The sequence below is a fragment of the Cicer arietinum genome, chromosome 4 (assembly GCF_000331145.2).
Source record: "Cicer arietinum cultivar CDC Frontier isolate Library 1 chromosome 4, Cicar.CDCFrontier_v2.0, whole genome shotgun sequence".
Classification (NCBI taxonomy): Eukaryota; Viridiplantae; Streptophyta; class Magnoliopsida; order Fabales; family Fabaceae; genus Cicer; species Cicer arietinum.
The window spans coordinates 10,501,901-10,519,200 of NC_021163.2; the positions used below are offsets into that span (position 1 = coordinate 10,501,901).

Genomic DNA, 17,300 nt, shown 5'->3' on the forward strand with positions numbered 1-17,300 from the left:
TTTTGTTAAAGACACTAATCTAATAAGGAGACGAGAGAATCTGAAACATTAGGTTGGCTTTTCATAAACTAGAGAAACTAATATGTTGTTTGTTTGTCTAACAATCGTAAACAACAATAATGTAAAAGGAAGGTAGTGTTCTTTGAGAAAAATAGAGGAGTTGTGATGTTTGTTTTTGACTAAAATGATTGTCTACGTTGTATAGACAGATTTTATGTGCCTGCAATTTAATTTTAAAATTTAAATGACATTAAAATATGAATTAATTAAAGTTTCTTCAAATTTGGTACATACACCCCTTGCTTTACTACCCACACTCCTAATTTTTTTAAAAAAAAATCCAAATTTCCCTTTAATATTTATAATACTATTTAATTTCATTTATCCCTTCATCCTCATTCTTAATCACTCAAAACTCATGTATCACAAAATTACCATAATTCATCTATCATTGAAAATTTACACCACTCACTCATAACTTGCACCCATCAATTCCCTCATCACATTGTGGTTAAAGTGACCTAAAAAGATATGTTTATTATTTTGTTTTTTAGTTCGTAATTTTTTTTTTTAAATCTAGGGATTTTACGTGAATTTAATTCACGTATGTTGTAACATTACGTGAATTGAAGTCACATACATTGAAAAATTGTAAAAATATCAGATAATATGTGAATTAAGTTCATGTAAACGTATTTGAACTGAGTTTACGTAAGAGTATTTGAAATGCGTTCACGTAAACGTACTTGAACTGAATTCAAGTAAATGTTCTTGAATTGAATTCACGTAAACGACGTACATTGTAAAATTATAAAAATCACAGGATGTACGTGAACTGAGTTCACGTAAACGTACTTGAACTGAGTTCACGTAAACGTACTTGAACTGAGTTCACATAAACGTACTTTTAAAATGACCAAAATAAAGGTTATGATTTTGAAAATATGGATGAAGATGTTGATGAAGATGAAAGTTAGGATTTTGAAGATGAAAATGAAGATGTAGATAAAAATGTTGACGAAGATGAGAATGAGGATGGAGATGAAAATTGAAAGAGTTTAAGATTTTAAAGACGAAGATGAATGAATGAAATTAAAGTTAAAAATTCAATAAATAAATAAGGGCATTTTAGATAATTTAAAAAAAAACTGAAGAGTGTAGATAGTAAAGTGAAGGGTGTAGGTAGCATTTTGGAAGTTTTTTTTAGCAATGTAGTAATTAAACATACGAATAGGATGTTATGTAATTTTTGTTGATATAAAAAATGGAAGGATGTAGATGTTGAGGTATGAGCCGTATAAGTTGTTAGGAAGCAATAAAAATGAAACCAACTAAAAACAAGAAGAAGATTACTAGTAAAACCATAAACACAGTTAAGTTAGTGACGTTGAAACCTCCGCCCTCTTTCGACGAATTCGAGGAAGCATTCTTCTTATTTCACCTAAACACATTCAATTTCTTCATTTCTTCAAATTCAATTTCCCATTTTCATTTCAACAAACAAACAAACCAACAATGTCTCAGCTTCTCCAAACTCCCTTCTTTCCTTCCTCCACCGTACTCCGCCGCTCTCCCACTACACTCCACCGTTCCACAACAAACCACCTCGTCGTCCGCGCCAAGATCCGCGAGATTTTCATGCCCGCACTCAGCTCAACAATGACAGAGGGCAAAATCGTCTCATGGATCAAATCCGAAGGCGACAAACTCTCCAAAGGCGATAGCGTCGTCGTCGTTGAATCCGACAAAGCTGACATGGACGTTGAGACTTTCTACGACGGTATCCTCGCTGCTATCGTCGTTGAAGAAGGTGGCGTCGCTGCCGTTGGATCTCCCATCGCATTTCTCGCTGAAACTGAAGAGGATATCGAACAAGCAAAATCCAAAGCCCTATCTTCATCTTCATCTTCCTCTTCTTCTCCTTCTTCTGCACCTGCACCTGCGCCTGTGCCTGCATCCTCACCTGTAGAATCTCAACCCAAGAAAGTTGCAGAGAATGTACCTGTGGCGGTTGTTTCGAGGCATCCGGCGTCTGAAGGAGGGAAGAGGATTGTGGCGTCACCTTATGCGAAGAAATTGGCTAAGGAGTTGAAGGTGGAATTGGGTCAAATCCTTGGAACTGGACCTTTGGGGAGAATTGTGGCTAAAGACGTTGAGGCATTTGCAGCTTCAGGGAGCTCTTCAGAGAGTGTTGCGGCGGCAGCTCCTGCACCGGTAAATACTGTAGCTGCTGGTGTTGAGTTGGGAAGTGTGGTGCCGTTCACAACAATGCAGAATGCTGTGAGTAGGAATATGGTTGAAAGTCTGGTTGTTCCCACTTTTAGAGTTGGTTACACCATCACCACTGATGCACTTGATGCTCTCTACAAGAAGGTGCGTTTTTTGTCTCTCTCGTTTTTTGTTTTTTTTATTTCATTATATCGTAATGATTATGCTTGAAGTGTAGGCGCGGTGCTCCATGGGTTATTGATAATTGTATGAGCTAAATAAAAGGAAATATTGGACATCTATGATTTGACTGTATGTTGATACTTGATAGGGACTTAGGTTTTATGGGGTATTCAAGTCCCACACTCAATAGTATGGGATGCTCGGTGGATATTTAAGTTGTTAGATACTTATCCTATGCTCTTTGTGAAGTTTTTGTTTTAACATACTGTAGGCAGTTTATGATAGTTTGATATTTACCACTTTTAAAATTATTCAATGAGAGCACCTTGGACTTCTGGACTCGTGTTCAAACTGTTTACATATATGTTTATTGATTTGTTGTATTTTATAAAATATCAGATCAAGTCAAAAGGAGTTACTATGACAGCATTGCTTGCCAAGGCTACTGCACTCGCACTCGCTAAACACCCTGTTATAAACTCTAGTTGTAGGGATGGTAATAGCTTTGTATACAATAGCAACATCAACATTGCAGTTGCCGTGGCTATAGATGGTGGACTGATTACACCAGTGCTTCAGGATGCTGATAAGGTGTTTGATATTCTATTTTTAGCTGTTTCTAATCTATCTTAAAATGTTGCTCTGTGCTCAATTGTTAAAAAGGTTTATTTGATGTATATTCTAGCTTGATGTCTATTCATTGTCAAGAAAGTGGAAGGAGTTGGTTGATAAGGCCCGAGCTAAGCAGCTGCAGCCTCATGAATACACCACAGGTATAGTAATTTTATATATTTATATTTATTGGGATTCATTTTATCTCTATGAATTTTCCAATATATCATAGAATCATTTAATTTTGTGGGTAGGAACTACGAGCATTGATGATTAACTTAAAATTAACGCTGTCTCAGTCTTATACTATATGCATATGTATCATTGTCCAAAATAAAAAGAGTGGTTTGGAATGTGATAAAAGATTAATGGAATGTGATTTGTGGGATTTCTGGATGTATGTTGATATTCGCAGATCCTTTTCTTTTTATGAATAGATTTCTAAATTCTAAATTATTGAATCAAGCTTTGACGATAAATATGTTATAGAAGAATAAAGTTATAACTATAAACTAAAGAAAACCTGAGTTCAAATTGGTGCTTCCCTGACTAAACTGAAGATTGCATTTGAGTTGTTTCCAGTTTTTATTTTTTGATTGCTAAGCTACAGAATGTGAGGGATGGTGATCACGATGACAGTTAATCTGTATACATCAATTTTTTTGAGGTCCCAATGTTCCTTAGCTGTATACAGATTTATGATTTATACCAAAAGAACAAGCTATATAATGTTTTTATAGTTGAACTCTGCCATTGAATTGGGCTAATTTAAGGACTATTTTTTAAATATTTTCCCACCAACACTGATTTCTTCTAGGTCCTTTCGCTCTTTCCAACCTGGGAATGTTTGGAGTTGATCGCTTTGATGCTATTCTTCCTCCTGGAACTGTGAGTAATCTTATTTGTGTTCAAATATTGGAAGAGGTTGACTATTAGTTCAAATTGAACAGAGATGGGCAACATGAATGTGATCATTCTCTGGATTTATTTTTGTAGGGAGCAATAATGGCAGTTGGAACATCGCAGCCAACTGTTGTAGCTACCAAGGATGGTCGCATTGGCATGAAGAACCAAATGCAGGTATGAATTTTCAGACATTTATTTATGTTGGAGTATGACTTATTTGTTTTTGCTTAAAGAATCGTAAATCCATATCCAGATTTCTGTTCTTTAGTAACTGAAGGAATGCAAATTTGCAGGTCAATGTTACGGCAGATCATCGAGTAATCTACGGTTCTGATCTGGCTTTATTCTTGCAAACCCTGTCACAGATTATTGAGGACCCTAAAGATCTTACTTTCTAATCTCATATTTCTATATTCTAATGCTGCATACAAAGGAAAAAGAACTTATGATTCCTCTCGTCGTGGGTTAGGGATTATTAATTGTCGAGAAGCACAAACTTAGAAGCCAAATTACTATCCACTCAGGATTGTGCAAAGAGCAGGAGCAGAGTTTTTTTGAGTAGGAAAGCCGAGTAGTTGTTTCTTAAATGAGATTGAGTCATATGCCATTTTTCGTTTTTCTCTAATACTGTCTGATTATAAATTTGTTTTTTGGTTGTTCATTATTGTCTAATAATGTCCATTATTTATGTGAGAGCATGGAATTTGTTTTTAGCATTGTGTCTAGAAAATTGAAATACGTGAGATTGAGCAATGATTATGTTATGAAACAAAAAAAAAAAGGTAGTGTGATGAAGATATTACTGCATAAGTGTGATTTTTGTGACATTTTGTATCAAACTATCAATGACAATGGCTAATAAAAAAACTGGTTCCACCAAATTTAGGGCTACTTGGCTTCATTTCCCATGAGGAACCTTTTCCACTGGAAAAAAAAAGGTTACTTGTACAGAAATTTCACAGGATACTTGTACAAAAAACTCTTTCAATATGCTCTACCACGCTGCATTTTCACCTAGCAATTTATGTGTAGGTGCTCATTTATATTTAAATTATTGAATAATTCTTTGTACGAGCAATTTAACGTGATGATAATGTTTTGTTTTTACACATCTTATGTGCATTCATGATAATAAAATTGATAGTATTTATATATATAAGTTGGGAACTGCCCAAACTACATTTTTTTTAACTGCATGGGCTAAGCAAGTTTGGCTGTATTCAACTTAATAAAGCAACTAAAATCCTGTTACTTTGTTTTGGTTGTGCTATATTATTGTATTCTATCTTTGTATATTTAAAACGAAAATTTAAAAATACCATTTATATATATATGACTATATAAGCTAAATATCTAAGAAAGCAAACTAGTTCACTTTACACACAGCTACCATACCGTGAATAGCAAGAAAAACTGAATTAATGCAGCTCCATAAAAGGATTGAGCAAGATTCCTCCTATTAGATATTCTATATCTTTTGTATATGCAATGCACCACCCAAAACAAAATCTTTGAAGATTTAATTTCACCCATGAGAATATGATTTTATCTGGCATTAAGCAACATCCTTAGCACAGTCTTCATCTTTGGTCTTGTTTCAGGCGATGTGCTTACACAAACAAGAGCAATCTCCAGAATTGCAAGCATTTGGTTTCTAACAGCCTGAGATGTTCTACTAACATTAGAGTCAAGAATGAAATCTTGATTTCTTGAATTGCGCGAAACCCACTTGACCAATTCAGTTCCCTCAGTCACTGCAGGTTTGCCTGTCAGTAATTCCAGTAGAATGACCCCAAAGCTATAGATATTCCCTGCCATTGTTACTCTCATTGTGTATGCATACTCTGCCAAATCAACAAACAAAGATAATTTAGATCTTCAAAAACTAATGTGCATTTATGTTAGGCTGTTAGCTTTATTCTGTGTTCAAAAAGCAAATTTAAGTGATTTCAATGCCATATACCTACTTAATAGTTTATGTTGATTTTATTTAGGTTTGTATTTGAAACTAATAATATATCATATAACATTTAAAGCTAATATATGAATTTAAAAAAGACTAATTTGGAAAGAAAGTCAAATGATTTTCTGACCTGGAGGAATGTATCCAACAGAACCAGCAACTGCAGAAAAACTTCCAGTACTCTTTGAAGGATCAATCACTTTGTAGTGTTCAATGTCACCAACTAGAGGCTCCTTTAGCGATTTCAGCATAATACTTTTACTTGACAAATCAAGTAGAAGTATTGGACCAGAGGCAAATCCATGCAGAAAAGAGAGACCTTGAGCCACACCAACTGCTATACTATATCTGCTAGCCCAATCTAAAGAGTTTTCCATGCTTCCATGAAGCGCGTCAAAGAGCGAGCCATTCGAGACAAACTCGTATAATATATAAGCATTGTTAGTGGACACAATATATGCTAGAGGAACCATGACATTTGAATTGTTCAACTTTGCCAATACTTCTAGCTCTCTACCAAACTTATCAATACTATTCACCGGGAATATCTTGTCACACCAGTTCAGCTTCTTTGCAAAATAGATTGATCCAGATGGCATAACGGCCTTATAGTAAGTTGAAAACTTGGTTTTCAAAGTAACGTTGGACGTCTTGGCAACAGCTTCCATGGCCTTGGAGAAGTCAATGTTTGATCTGTGGATTCCATTTGGAGTTAACAGATTACTCTTGATGACTTGAGGAAGATCAAGATTTTCACCTTCACTTGACTGTACGCGTTGGTCGTTAACACTGCAATAGTGTCGTGATATCGTAACAACCAGCAGGGTGACAAGGCCTACCACAAAAATAGCAGCAGCAATTGCAATAAGAACAGCTACAACGACAGATTTCCCATTCTTTTCTTCTGTTGGAGAATTGTTGGGTGAGACATTACTATTGTTCGTGACATGGGTTCCACTTATATCAATTTTAACATACGAACCGAACAATGGAAGGTCACCTGATAGCTTATTGTTTGACAGTTGCAGCTGTGTCAATGCTGCCATTCTAGTCAGAGACTGAGGAATTTCACCAGAGAAGTTGTTATTTGAGAGATCCAAAACCTCTAAGTTAACCAAATCACCAAAACTTGTAGGAATATTTCCACTAAAGTGATTTCTACTGAGATTCAAAGCAATTTGTAGACTCGAAGACATTTGTGGAATAGCACCACTTAGCTGGTTTTCTCCAAGTTGGATTTCTAGAATTTTTCCCAAGTTTCCAATGGATGACGGTATAGACCCGTTGAGACTGTTACCTTGCAAGTCAAGGACTGTAAGGTTTGCCATGCTTGACACATCAGATGGAATAGGTCCATCAAGAGAATTCTTGCTCAAATTCAAAATAGACAACTTCACTAGTTGTGAAATTTGAATTGGGATAGTACCATTAAGCTTGTTCATTTGAACCTTCAAAACTTGAAGATTGTTAAGATTACCAAGTTCTGAAGGCAGTGCACCAGTCAATTCATTATCAGCTAAATTCAACAAAGCTAATTTCCTGCAAGAACCTAATCCAGGAGGTATCAAACCTGTCAACTGATTATTTTCCAGCTCCATGTATGTCAAATTGTGACCGGCTTCACAACTAAGCGAAGGAACCTCTCCTGTCAGCAAATTTCCCCCTAATCTCAACCTTACTAAACTAGGAGAAATATTTTTAGGTACATGCCCTTGTAACTTGTTATAAGACAAATCTACAAGCACTAACTGTGATGGAGATAAAAGGCCTTCTGGAATGGACTCAGATAAATTATTATAACTAAGATCCAAATTCTTTAAAAACTTTGTACTTCCAAGAGGAACAGCACCAGTAAAGGTGTTTAGATTAGCTGCAAATCTTACCAGAGTGGTGATATTCATGAGTGACATGGGGATTTCGCCACTGAGCCTATTAGAGGAAAGACTCAAAATTTCCAACTTGGAAAGGTTTCCAATATTGAAAGGAATAGACCCGGAAAGATTATTTGCCATAAAATCAATCACAGTCAAATTTTTGTAGCTCAAAATTTGATGAGGGATTGTTCCTTCAAAACCATTGTTTGAAAGCACAAGCTGCTCCAAAACCATGGAACTTCCCAAATTAGTTGGAAGTTTCCCAGTGAAATTATTATTACTAAGATTCAGAAACTTTAGACTAACCATTTCATCTAACTGCAAATAAATGCTACCCTTTAAATCATTAAACGACATGTCAAGTGATTCCAATGCATCAAAACCATGAAAAGTAGGCAAAAAGTCAGTCAACACATTTCCACTGAAATTTAACAGCTTTAAACTCTCAATATTTCCACATGCATCAATGAACTCATTTGGGATATAGCTGAGATGGTTATTAGAGACATCAATGTCCTGCAAAGTTTCAATTTTGCAAAGCAAAGGAAGTGATTGTGATGAGAGAGATGAACCAGATAGAACAATCTTGATGACAGATGAATTTGAAATATCACAGGTGACACCATTCCATGTACATGGGTTGGAGTCTTTGTTGTTTGTATTCCAATCAGAGACATTAAGATGATTGGAGAGATTGATCATGGTTTTTGTTTGGTTTCGAGAGAGCAAAGACATAACCATTGGACAGAACAAAAACAAGAGTAAGAAAGTGGTGGTTGTGTATTCATACCTGAACATGTTTGTTTGTAAATTTTATTTAGCTTCCAGTACTATAATATCATGTATTTGGGGTGTGGATGATGAGTGTTAATTTTATTGTGTTTGTTGAGGTGGAAGAGAATAATAATAATAATAATAATATAAGAATATCAATAAAGGTGGAAATGAAATGATAGTATTTTCGAGATATGTTGGAATTTGGTATGTTTCTTAGTGCAAGGAAATTTGATGGAAATGACATGAGGGAAAGAAGAAAAGTATTGGGAGTGTTAAAAACTGGGAAAAGTTTGTAAGTGGAAAGAACAAAAAGCTGGTAGTTTCTTAATTTTGTTATAGTACTAGTACTAAATTATAATTAATTATTGTTGGACTTGGACTTGGACTTGGACTTTGGACTTGGACTATGACTGACTCAATACTGCACTAAGCACTAGTAGCGTGCAACCTTTTCAAATCACCAGTGACCATTGGAAAACGCGTATGAACAATACATCAATTGAGTATGTGTGAGAACAACAACAACACTTTACATGTAAAAATATCATGTTCAGTTTCATAAAAAGAGTATTATTTTTTTTTATAAATTTTTTAGCTCGGTTGGATTCTAAAACTCATCAGATATGTTTCAAGATTTAAATACAGTTGAGAGAGATACTTATAGATCATTCATTAAAAGAGTATTTACATCATCGGCAAAGTTAAATCTATTTTTGTGATAAGTGAACTTCCTAGAAAAATATGGGTTCATTTTTAACATTATTACAAATGTTTTCCGATAAATATATATTATTGATTTTAACTTCAATTTTATTCTAGTCCTAAGCATGACTATACTTGAGACAAAATAATTCTATTTTTTTTTTGAGGCAAAACTCTTTTATTTTTATAAATATTGTATTATCAAATATACTCGACTATTGTGATGCAGTACTCTTAGAGTATAGTTTTTATTTATAAATAAGAAATTTTGTTATTTAAGAAAATTAATCATTGGACATGTAAATGCAACTTATATGATCCTTAGTTTATTTATTTATTGATTTAAAGTTTAAAGAATGTAATGAGATTATGTTTTTATTCTTTTGATTTATTTGATTCGAATTATTTACGAGTTTAAATCAAATAGAATTAAAATTGAAAAAATATTTATGACGAGCTGAATTGATTTTTTAAGTTGAAAAAATTAGTCTAGCAGAGTTTATAGGGTAATGACTTGGAAATTTAGCTTATATTAAACAATTAATATTTGTTGCTAAGGACGAAAGTTTTTCCATTGTTCAACTTGAAAGACGGGCTGAGGAGGAAATGAGAAAGAGACGTATTGTTTTTATTTTAAACCCATTCTTTACTTGCATTGTCTTAGTCTACCCAAAATTATTCATCTGGAAAGGGTACGTTGACCTAAAGTCAATTACTAATTACTAATTTGGAACATTTTAGCCTTATGTGCTAGCTTTTGTTTAAGGCACGATAAAGAATGAGGAAACAAAATAAGGCAAATTTTAAATGTTAACGATTACAATATTGAATAAACAAATGCAATTAATCCATTAAATAATACAATTATACTGATTTTATAAAAAAATTTGTATATTTTCTTGAAGTATTTGCTCTCTCATATTCATTAATGGTGTTACTTAATGGATATTACAAGAATTAGAAGAAAAATCATAAAAAAAATAGATTAATAATGGTTAAGGGTATAGAGAGAAATAATTAATAATTTAATTTTTATCATAGAAAATTAATAATTTATTGATATTGTAAAAATAAAATTATATAACTTTTTTTATTTATAAAATGACTTGTATAATTTGGGATGAATGGAGTATTATTAATTTTTTATTTAACTCTCTAGTTTCCATAAAAATGACTCATAGTAATTCAGCATTTGATTGTGAAGGAAGTAAAACATGATTGATAAGCATTTTAACAAGAATTCGAACTTGAATTATCTTGAACGATTCATCAATAACTGAAGTTCATTAACCACGCGAGTCCAATTATTTAGTTAATGAATAGAGTATTTAGGAAGAGAAGAGGGAGGGGCAATTATATAATTCCTCCTTTTGTAGACTCACTTGCGACGAGAATGATAATTATTGTACTAATTACTATGGTAAGTTGGCAATCTAAGCTTTGAAATGTTTTCTTTGTTGAAGTTTAGACTCTTCTTTATGGTGATCAGATGACTCAAAATATAGACTTAAAAAATGTCATATCTATAATCGATTCTAAATCTTTTATTAACATGGTCATATATATGTCTTCTACCATGTCGGATCTCTAACCTCTCTTGAAAGAGGTTTACTCACTCTTGTATCTTCCTGATTGAAGCACTTCTCTTTGTCACAATTCATGAGAAGTTAACTATAGTGCATATTTCATAGCAAAAGAAGGTTTACGTGTCTATTGGAATTTATATTTCTTTACTGATTTTTATACTTTATTTGATAGCATTTTGCAAACAAATTATAAAAGGTTAAGTATTTCTTCTTCTAGTTAATAAACTAGCTCCGTTTTCATTAAAAAAATACTTAATTGCAGTTTTGATCACCTTATTTTTACCAATTTTCAAAATTTATCCCTCTATTTTATGGTATATAATTTCATGATATAGAATCATTTAGATGAATTAATTATTTATATGTTATTAATTAAATTATAAAAAGAATAATTTACGAAATTGAAACCGATATTTTCGTAAAATTTTATTGGATTTAATAGATATTAATTATTTGACATTATCGTATAATATGTCACATAGTTTAAAATATATTATATCAATATTTTTTAATTAAAAATTTGAAAAAAAAAATTAAAATAAAACTGCATAATTTTAAAATAAAAGAAAATCAGAAAGAATTGAAAAGAAAAAAAAAGTATAGAGAGGGAAGAGAGGTTTGGGATGAAATTAGAAAGAGATGGGAATGAGGGATACACGGGTAAGAAATTAAGTAAAGGAAGTTTAGGATGATATTTCCTTTGAAATTGTCTGTCACAAATCTATCAACTCATATGGCCTGATCGGTGCACATATCGGACCGATTTTCCAATTGTCCATATTAGATGATACCTCGTTTTCAATAACAGGAATATATATATAGTCAATACAAAAAAAAAATTATATTATCAATTAATTATAATTTTTAAATTATTAATAATATTTAATTTTTGTCATTATTATTTATAAATTTACATATATGATTGATCATGATTTATTGAATATGCATTAAAATTTAATTTATATATATATAGGCTTAATTGTAGTTTTAGTCCCCCTATTTTAGTTGTGAAATAGTCCCTCCATTTTGTTTCTCCTCAGTTTTGGTCTACCAAACAGAATTTTAGTCCAAAATTTGATGAAATTTCATATTTTTTGCATTTGTTTAAGTCACATCATGTCTCAAGATCTCATTTGCAACAATTGTGTCTGAAATCTATGATCATAAATGATGTAGTTGGACTTTAAAAAATAAAATTTAATCAAGTTTTGAATCAAAATTATGTTTGGGGGACCAAAACTGGAGAGAAACAAAATGGAGGGACTACTTTTGCAATTCAGCTAAAGTAGGGGAACCAAAACTGCAATTAAGCCATATATATATTAGATATCAAATTACACAAATGCAATGTTACACCATTTAATAATTTTTTAATTGATACAAATTTTATAAAATTATTTGTTGGATTGAAATTTTATATCATATAAATAATTCATGTATAATTTTATAAAAATTTAAAATATTTTAATATGATATTAAAATACATCAAAAATTACGTCTTATGTGATTAAATGTTGTTAATCTATATGAACCTCAATCATCAATAAAATGATTGTAAATTTATATAAAATTTACATGAATAATCTATGATATAAATTTTCATATATAATATATTTAAAATGGATTTATGATAAATAATTTATACGACTTAGATATATTATTTTAAAGTAGATCAAATTCCTGTCTTGCAAAACCTATCATAGAGCTACCTCTATTTTTAAAGGAGATATATTTCATGACACATGTATGTGTGTTTTTTTTCAAATCATGGAGGGTAAGAAAATAAGGTTTTCATGTTTATTGATATTTTGGGCCTGTTTGTGGTGCAATATTTGGGCCCAGATTTTGGTACTGTTGCTGCCAATGTTCAGGCTTCCTAATTTTTAACGAATTGCTTCATAGGTTAGTCATGCAAACAAGATGTTCTAATTTGGTTAAACATGTTTAAAGGGTGATTTGCTACCTTAGCCATAATTGTTGAGAACGTAGAATTGAAGCCAAAACCCATTTTGGTAACTTAAGCTTAGCAATTAATTACAACGCTTGTTTGTCCCTACTTTAACTTCCTCACTTAAACCATTTTGGTCCCTAAAACTATTCACCATTCCATATAGCTTGCTTTTTTAGGTGAAAAATATGACCATTAAATTGAATCGTGTCACAATGGACCATGTGGAGCCCCATTAAACCATAGATGTAACACAAACCTAAATTAGATTGAATAAATGATATGGGACTATTTTGTGGTGCAACATCCCCTACATGACTCAATTTAGTCAACACCACTATTTGGAAAAATAATAATAACTTGCATATAAATTAATTACCCCTATGAACCCGGCAACAATTAGCAACAGTTAGGTACCCTTAAAAAAATATGCTGTTACTATCGTTACATCACATATTAACACCTGGAGTTATCTTTAATCAACACAACAAACGAGTTGTAAAAGTGAAATCAAATTATTTGGGTATGTAATTTTGTTTTTATTTAATAAAACTTCACTCACTTTAATTTACTTCCTATAGTCTCATTTATAAGATAAATTATAACAAAAAAATATAACAAAAAACATCAAAATTAATATATCCCTTGTTTTAACTTTTTTTATTATTTATTTATATATATCCTTATTAAAAATGTAAGACATTAAATATTCATTAATTGGGGGAGTATTTTTTCCATTGTCAATTGGAACTTTTTTTTTTTCATAACAACAATCATATAAGACTAAAAGAGAGAGCAAAAACTCTCATTCCTAACTTGTGAACCAATGAAGCAGTTGAACTAAAACCTTTTCCAAAAAGAACAACAACCTCTTTCAAGTGAACCCTTTAAACCAAACCCAAAAAGTCACACACTTTATTCCAATCTCATTAATAATTGTTAAAGTTTTGATTAATTATAGCCATTAAGCAATGGGAACAGAAGACTTCAGCTTCCCTAGAATTAATGACACTTGGTCATATAGCATTGATTCACCTCCTCTTTGGAATCCATCATCACCATGTTCTTCTTCTAATAATTCCAACAAAGTCCTAAGTGAAGGAAAGAAAAAAGATTGCTTTGAAGAAAATTTGGTCTATAAGGGCCAAAGGAAGAGCTTTTCATCTATCCAAAATGGAAATAAAACAACAAGAGTATTAGAAGATGAGAATGAGGATGTTCCAATGGATTTATTGTGGGAGGTTTTCAATGAAGAGGTTGTTGAGTTCACATGTGCTACTACAACTTTAACAATTTCTAATACCAAAAATGCCCTTGTTCAAACCAAGAATAAGCCTAGTATGGTGGTGATTTTGAAGGTTTTAAAGAAATTTTTTTCCATCAACAATTCTCAAGGTAGAAACAGAAGGAGAATACTCTAATTCTCTATAAGTTGTTTTTGTGATCAAGCTATTGCCTTTTGGGTAAGTGTACTTATTCATGTTTGCTTTTATACAGAAAAAAATTGTTTTGTTAATTAATAGAAGTTTAGAATTGTTTTTATAAATAATTTGTCTTGTTAATTAGGAATTTAGAATAATTATTCTATGAGGAGCTTAGTGAGATAAGTGGATTATTCTGCCTTTTCCAATACAAAAGTGCATATGTAAAAGTAAATGGATATTTATATAGTGAATATTTATTTGATTCATTCAAGTTTAATATATATGTACCTTTTATATTAAGGAACAACACTTTTCTCTTGTTCTTAAATCTTTTGGACTCTAATTGATTATGTATATTTGTGCAATAGTTTCTTATATTTGGTTTGATTTTTCTCTGATTTTGAATAATTTATTTTGCTTATAAAAAATTTGATTGTGTGTGGAAAAAATTGGTTCCTAAGGCTTGACATAAGATGAAGTAATACAACTAATTATATATGTAGAAATTGGTTTTGACGGAGTATGTAGAAAAGGTGGTTCAACTTGTTGGTTGGGATGGGCTCTGTTCTAAATATGAAAACTTCAACCTCCAAAATCGAATGAATTATTATGTATAGGATTGGGGATGGAAAAAGATCAGTTTACACTCATTCTACTCATTGAGATATATAAATAGAAGAAATTATGTTATAGCTGTAATTAAAAGAAAGAGATAGAAAGAAAATGAACTATTTAATGAATGTATGAAAATTATGTGCGTAAATATGATAGTTGATTATCAATTTAATATCTTACAACAATCGTGTGTTTGATGATTAGTGACATTTGTGATGTGTAAATTGTGTAAAGGAGGAGTCATTACAACACTTGTTCTTGAGTGTTTCATTTTTGATCCATCTTGATTCAATATTTTAGCATAGTTGGATGTCAAAAGTGTTTTACCAAATTGTATATACGATTGTGTCATTCAATTTGAAGTTTCATTCTCATGTAATAGAAATTCCGACAAAAACTAACCGTCGTTTGACTGTAATTAAATTTTGTGGAAAGCTTGCAACGATTATGTATTTAATTAAATATTATTGTATCTTAGTTGATGGAATGCGTTTAAAATTATAAACACAAGACTTTGAGTTTGATTTTAATCTTTGGTGACAAATATCAATTGTTAGTCTTCTGTATGGTGCCTTAATTTAATCATTTGAGTTTGTTGTTCATGCTAGATCTAGACACCAACGTGTGTGTGATTTTTTATCACACTTGATTATCTTGTCTTATTATAACTTGATATTTTTTAAGTTATTGTCGACATATATTTTGTGCTATGAATAATTCTCTTTTTAACATTATTAAAAATACATATTAGCATCTTGCATTTGTTTATAAAAAATAAATGCTTATCTTAAATTCCAATCATGTTAGGAATGGTAAAAAGGGGTTTACTTTCTCTATTTTATCAAATGCATGCTCTTTCAAAAAGATTGAATGAATGAGTTAAAATAGAAACAACAACTGGATTTAGCATGCTTTTTAAGATGAGTGAGCAATCTCAATAAATAACTTTCTAGAAACTTGTTAGCATCAAACAACTGAATAACTTTTGTGTGAACACATGTCATTTGAATATGTAAAAAGATAATAATTAAATAATATTTTTTTATATATATCCAAATAATATGTCTAAATACTTATATCTACACAAAAATTATTCCAAACCAATAGATGATAACAATGAGGATAATCTCATTTGATGTAGAAATATAAAAATTAGAAAGAATAATATATTGTTATTCCCGCAATGAGCCACTATTTGTAGCATTTGACTCTTTTTTTATACAAATTGTAGTATTTGAATGTTGTGACCTCCAAAGTGCTCATTTTAGTATTTTCTAAATATTTTAGACAACTTATAGATAAGTCTAGTATTAGAAAAATGAATATGTAGTTGATATCTATTTATTATTATTGAAAAATAAAACAATTATGAATGACACATGATGAATTTCTATATACTTAATTATTTTTTTCCTTATTTCAAAATACATAAGGAACGTAATTTAAAGCAAAATAATCCTTTAAAAATAATTTAAATTTGCCGTGAAAATACTTGGATGTGAAATTTATCACACACACCCTTATCTTGATCTATCGCTCTCTAAAACACATGAAAAATATTATTTTACCTATTTCATAGTCAAATTTGTTTTTTGAAATTTTGGATGAAGGTGAAACTTCCGAAATGTAATTTTTTTAAAAGTTTTTAAATTTTTCAAAACTTTGAAATTTTCGAAATGTGATTATTTGTAAAGTTTAAAAAAAAAAATTAAAACTTTGCATGAATGTAAAACTTCTTAAATGCAATTTTTTCAAAAAATTTAAAAAATATAAAAACTTTAGATAAATATGAAGCTTCTGAATGTAATTTTTTCAAAAGTTAAAAAAAAATTGAAACTTTGCATGGATATAAAACTTTTGAAATGTAATTTTTTTCAAAAGCTTAAAAAATTACAAAACTTTGGATGAATGTGAAATTTCTTATATGCAATTTTTTCAAAAATTTTAAAAAAATTCAAAACTCTGGGTGACTGCAAACTTTCAAAATGTTATTTTTTTTTAAAGTTTAATAAAATTTTAAAAATTTGAACGAATGTGAAACTTTCGAAATGCTATTTTTTCAGAATTTCAAAGCAAAATTAAAATTGTCAAAATATTAATAATTTTAAAAATTTTAATTATTAAATTGTAGAAAGTTAAAAAAGATAAAATAGTCATTTCATATACTTTAGAAAATAGAAAATAAAAGTAATAAGGTTGTGTGATAGATTTCTCAACTTAGAATGGTATTGGTGGGGTGACCCATTAAGCTCAGTCCTTATTCATTTGAGCCTGTGGGCTGTGTGGGTAAGGAGTCAAATGGGCTTCTCATGGGTTTGGGACCATGACCGACTATTCACCAATGTGAGTGGCTTTTCGCACCTCCATTTTTTCGCTACGAAGCTTACTTTTCACATCTGTTTTGCCGTATCATTTAAAAAATGCTACTATGAACTATTTTTATAGATAGTTTATAGTAGATATCATTTAAAATATTAACGATATATTTTAGAAATATAAATT

The 17,300-nt window shown here is 30.9% G+C and overlaps 3 protein-coding genes across 3 annotated transcripts; 2 read left to right on the forward strand and 1 right to left on the reverse strand.

Moving 5' to 3' along the window:
* The first annotated feature begins 1,329 nt into the window (after positions 1-1,329).
* On the forward strand, positions 1,330-4,800 carry LOC101488516 (dihydrolipoyllysine-residue acetyltransferase component 5 of pyruvate dehydrogenase complex, chloroplastic). The gene is made up of 6 exons (XM_004496301.4): positions 1,330-2,373; positions 2,791-2,982; positions 3,077-3,164; positions 3,821-3,891; positions 4,000-4,083; positions 4,203-4,800. Exons 1-6 carry the CDS (start codon positions 1,516-1,518, stop codon positions 4,305-4,307), a joined length of 1,398 nt encoding a protein of 465 aa, XP_004496358.1. The 5' UTR covers positions 1,330-1,515; the 3' UTR covers positions 4,308-4,800.
* A 413-nt stretch (positions 4,801-5,213) lies between these two features.
* Positions 5,214-8,685, reverse strand: LOC101488861 (uncharacterized). The gene is made up of 2 exons (XM_004496302.4): positions 6,003-8,685; positions 5,214-5,753 (listed from the first exon to the last, which is right to left on the reverse strand). The coding sequence occupies exons 1-2, from the start codon at positions 8,542-8,544 to the stop codon at positions 5,455-5,457; spliced, it is 2,841 nt and encodes a 946-aa protein (XP_004496359.1). The 5' UTR covers positions 8,545-8,685; the 3' UTR covers positions 5,214-5,454.
* Positions 8,686-13,541: 4,856 nt separating this feature from the next.
* On the forward strand, positions 13,542-14,449 carry LOC101489186 (uncharacterized). Its single transcript, XM_012714679.3, has one exon. The coding sequence runs from the start codon at positions 13,731-13,733 to the stop codon at positions 14,178-14,180; it is 450 nt and encodes a 149-aa protein (XP_012570133.1). The 5' UTR covers positions 13,542-13,730; the 3' UTR covers positions 14,181-14,449.
* Positions 14,450-17,300: the final 2,851 nt, after the last annotated feature.

Excerpts from the sequence above, each read along its gene's own strand:
- LOC101488861 (XM_004496302.4), bottom strand. The coding sequence starts at position 8,544 with ATGTTCAGGTATGAATACACAACCACCACTTTCTTACTCTTGTTTTTG. Across the intron at positions 5,754-6,002 it reads TGTTGGATACATTCCTCCAG|AGTATGCATACACAATGAGA; the intron begins GTCAGAAAATCA and ends TTGATTTGGCAG.
- LOC101488516 (XM_004496301.4), top strand. The coding sequence starts at position 1,516 with ATGTCTCAGCTTCTCCAAACTCCCTTCTTTCCTTCCTCCACCGTACTC. Across the intron at positions 2,983-3,076 it reads TGCTTCAGGATGCTGATAAG|CTTGATGTCTATTCATTGTC; the intron begins GTGTTTGATATT and ends TGTATATTCTAG. Across the intron at positions 3,892-3,999 it reads CTATTCTTCCTCCTGGAACT|GGAGCAATAATGGCAGTTGG; the intron begins GTGAGTAATCTT and ends TTATTTTTGTAG.
- LOC101489186 (XM_012714679.3), top strand. The coding sequence starts at position 13,731 with ATGGGAACAGAAGACTTCAGCTTCCCTAGAATTAATGACACTTGGTCA.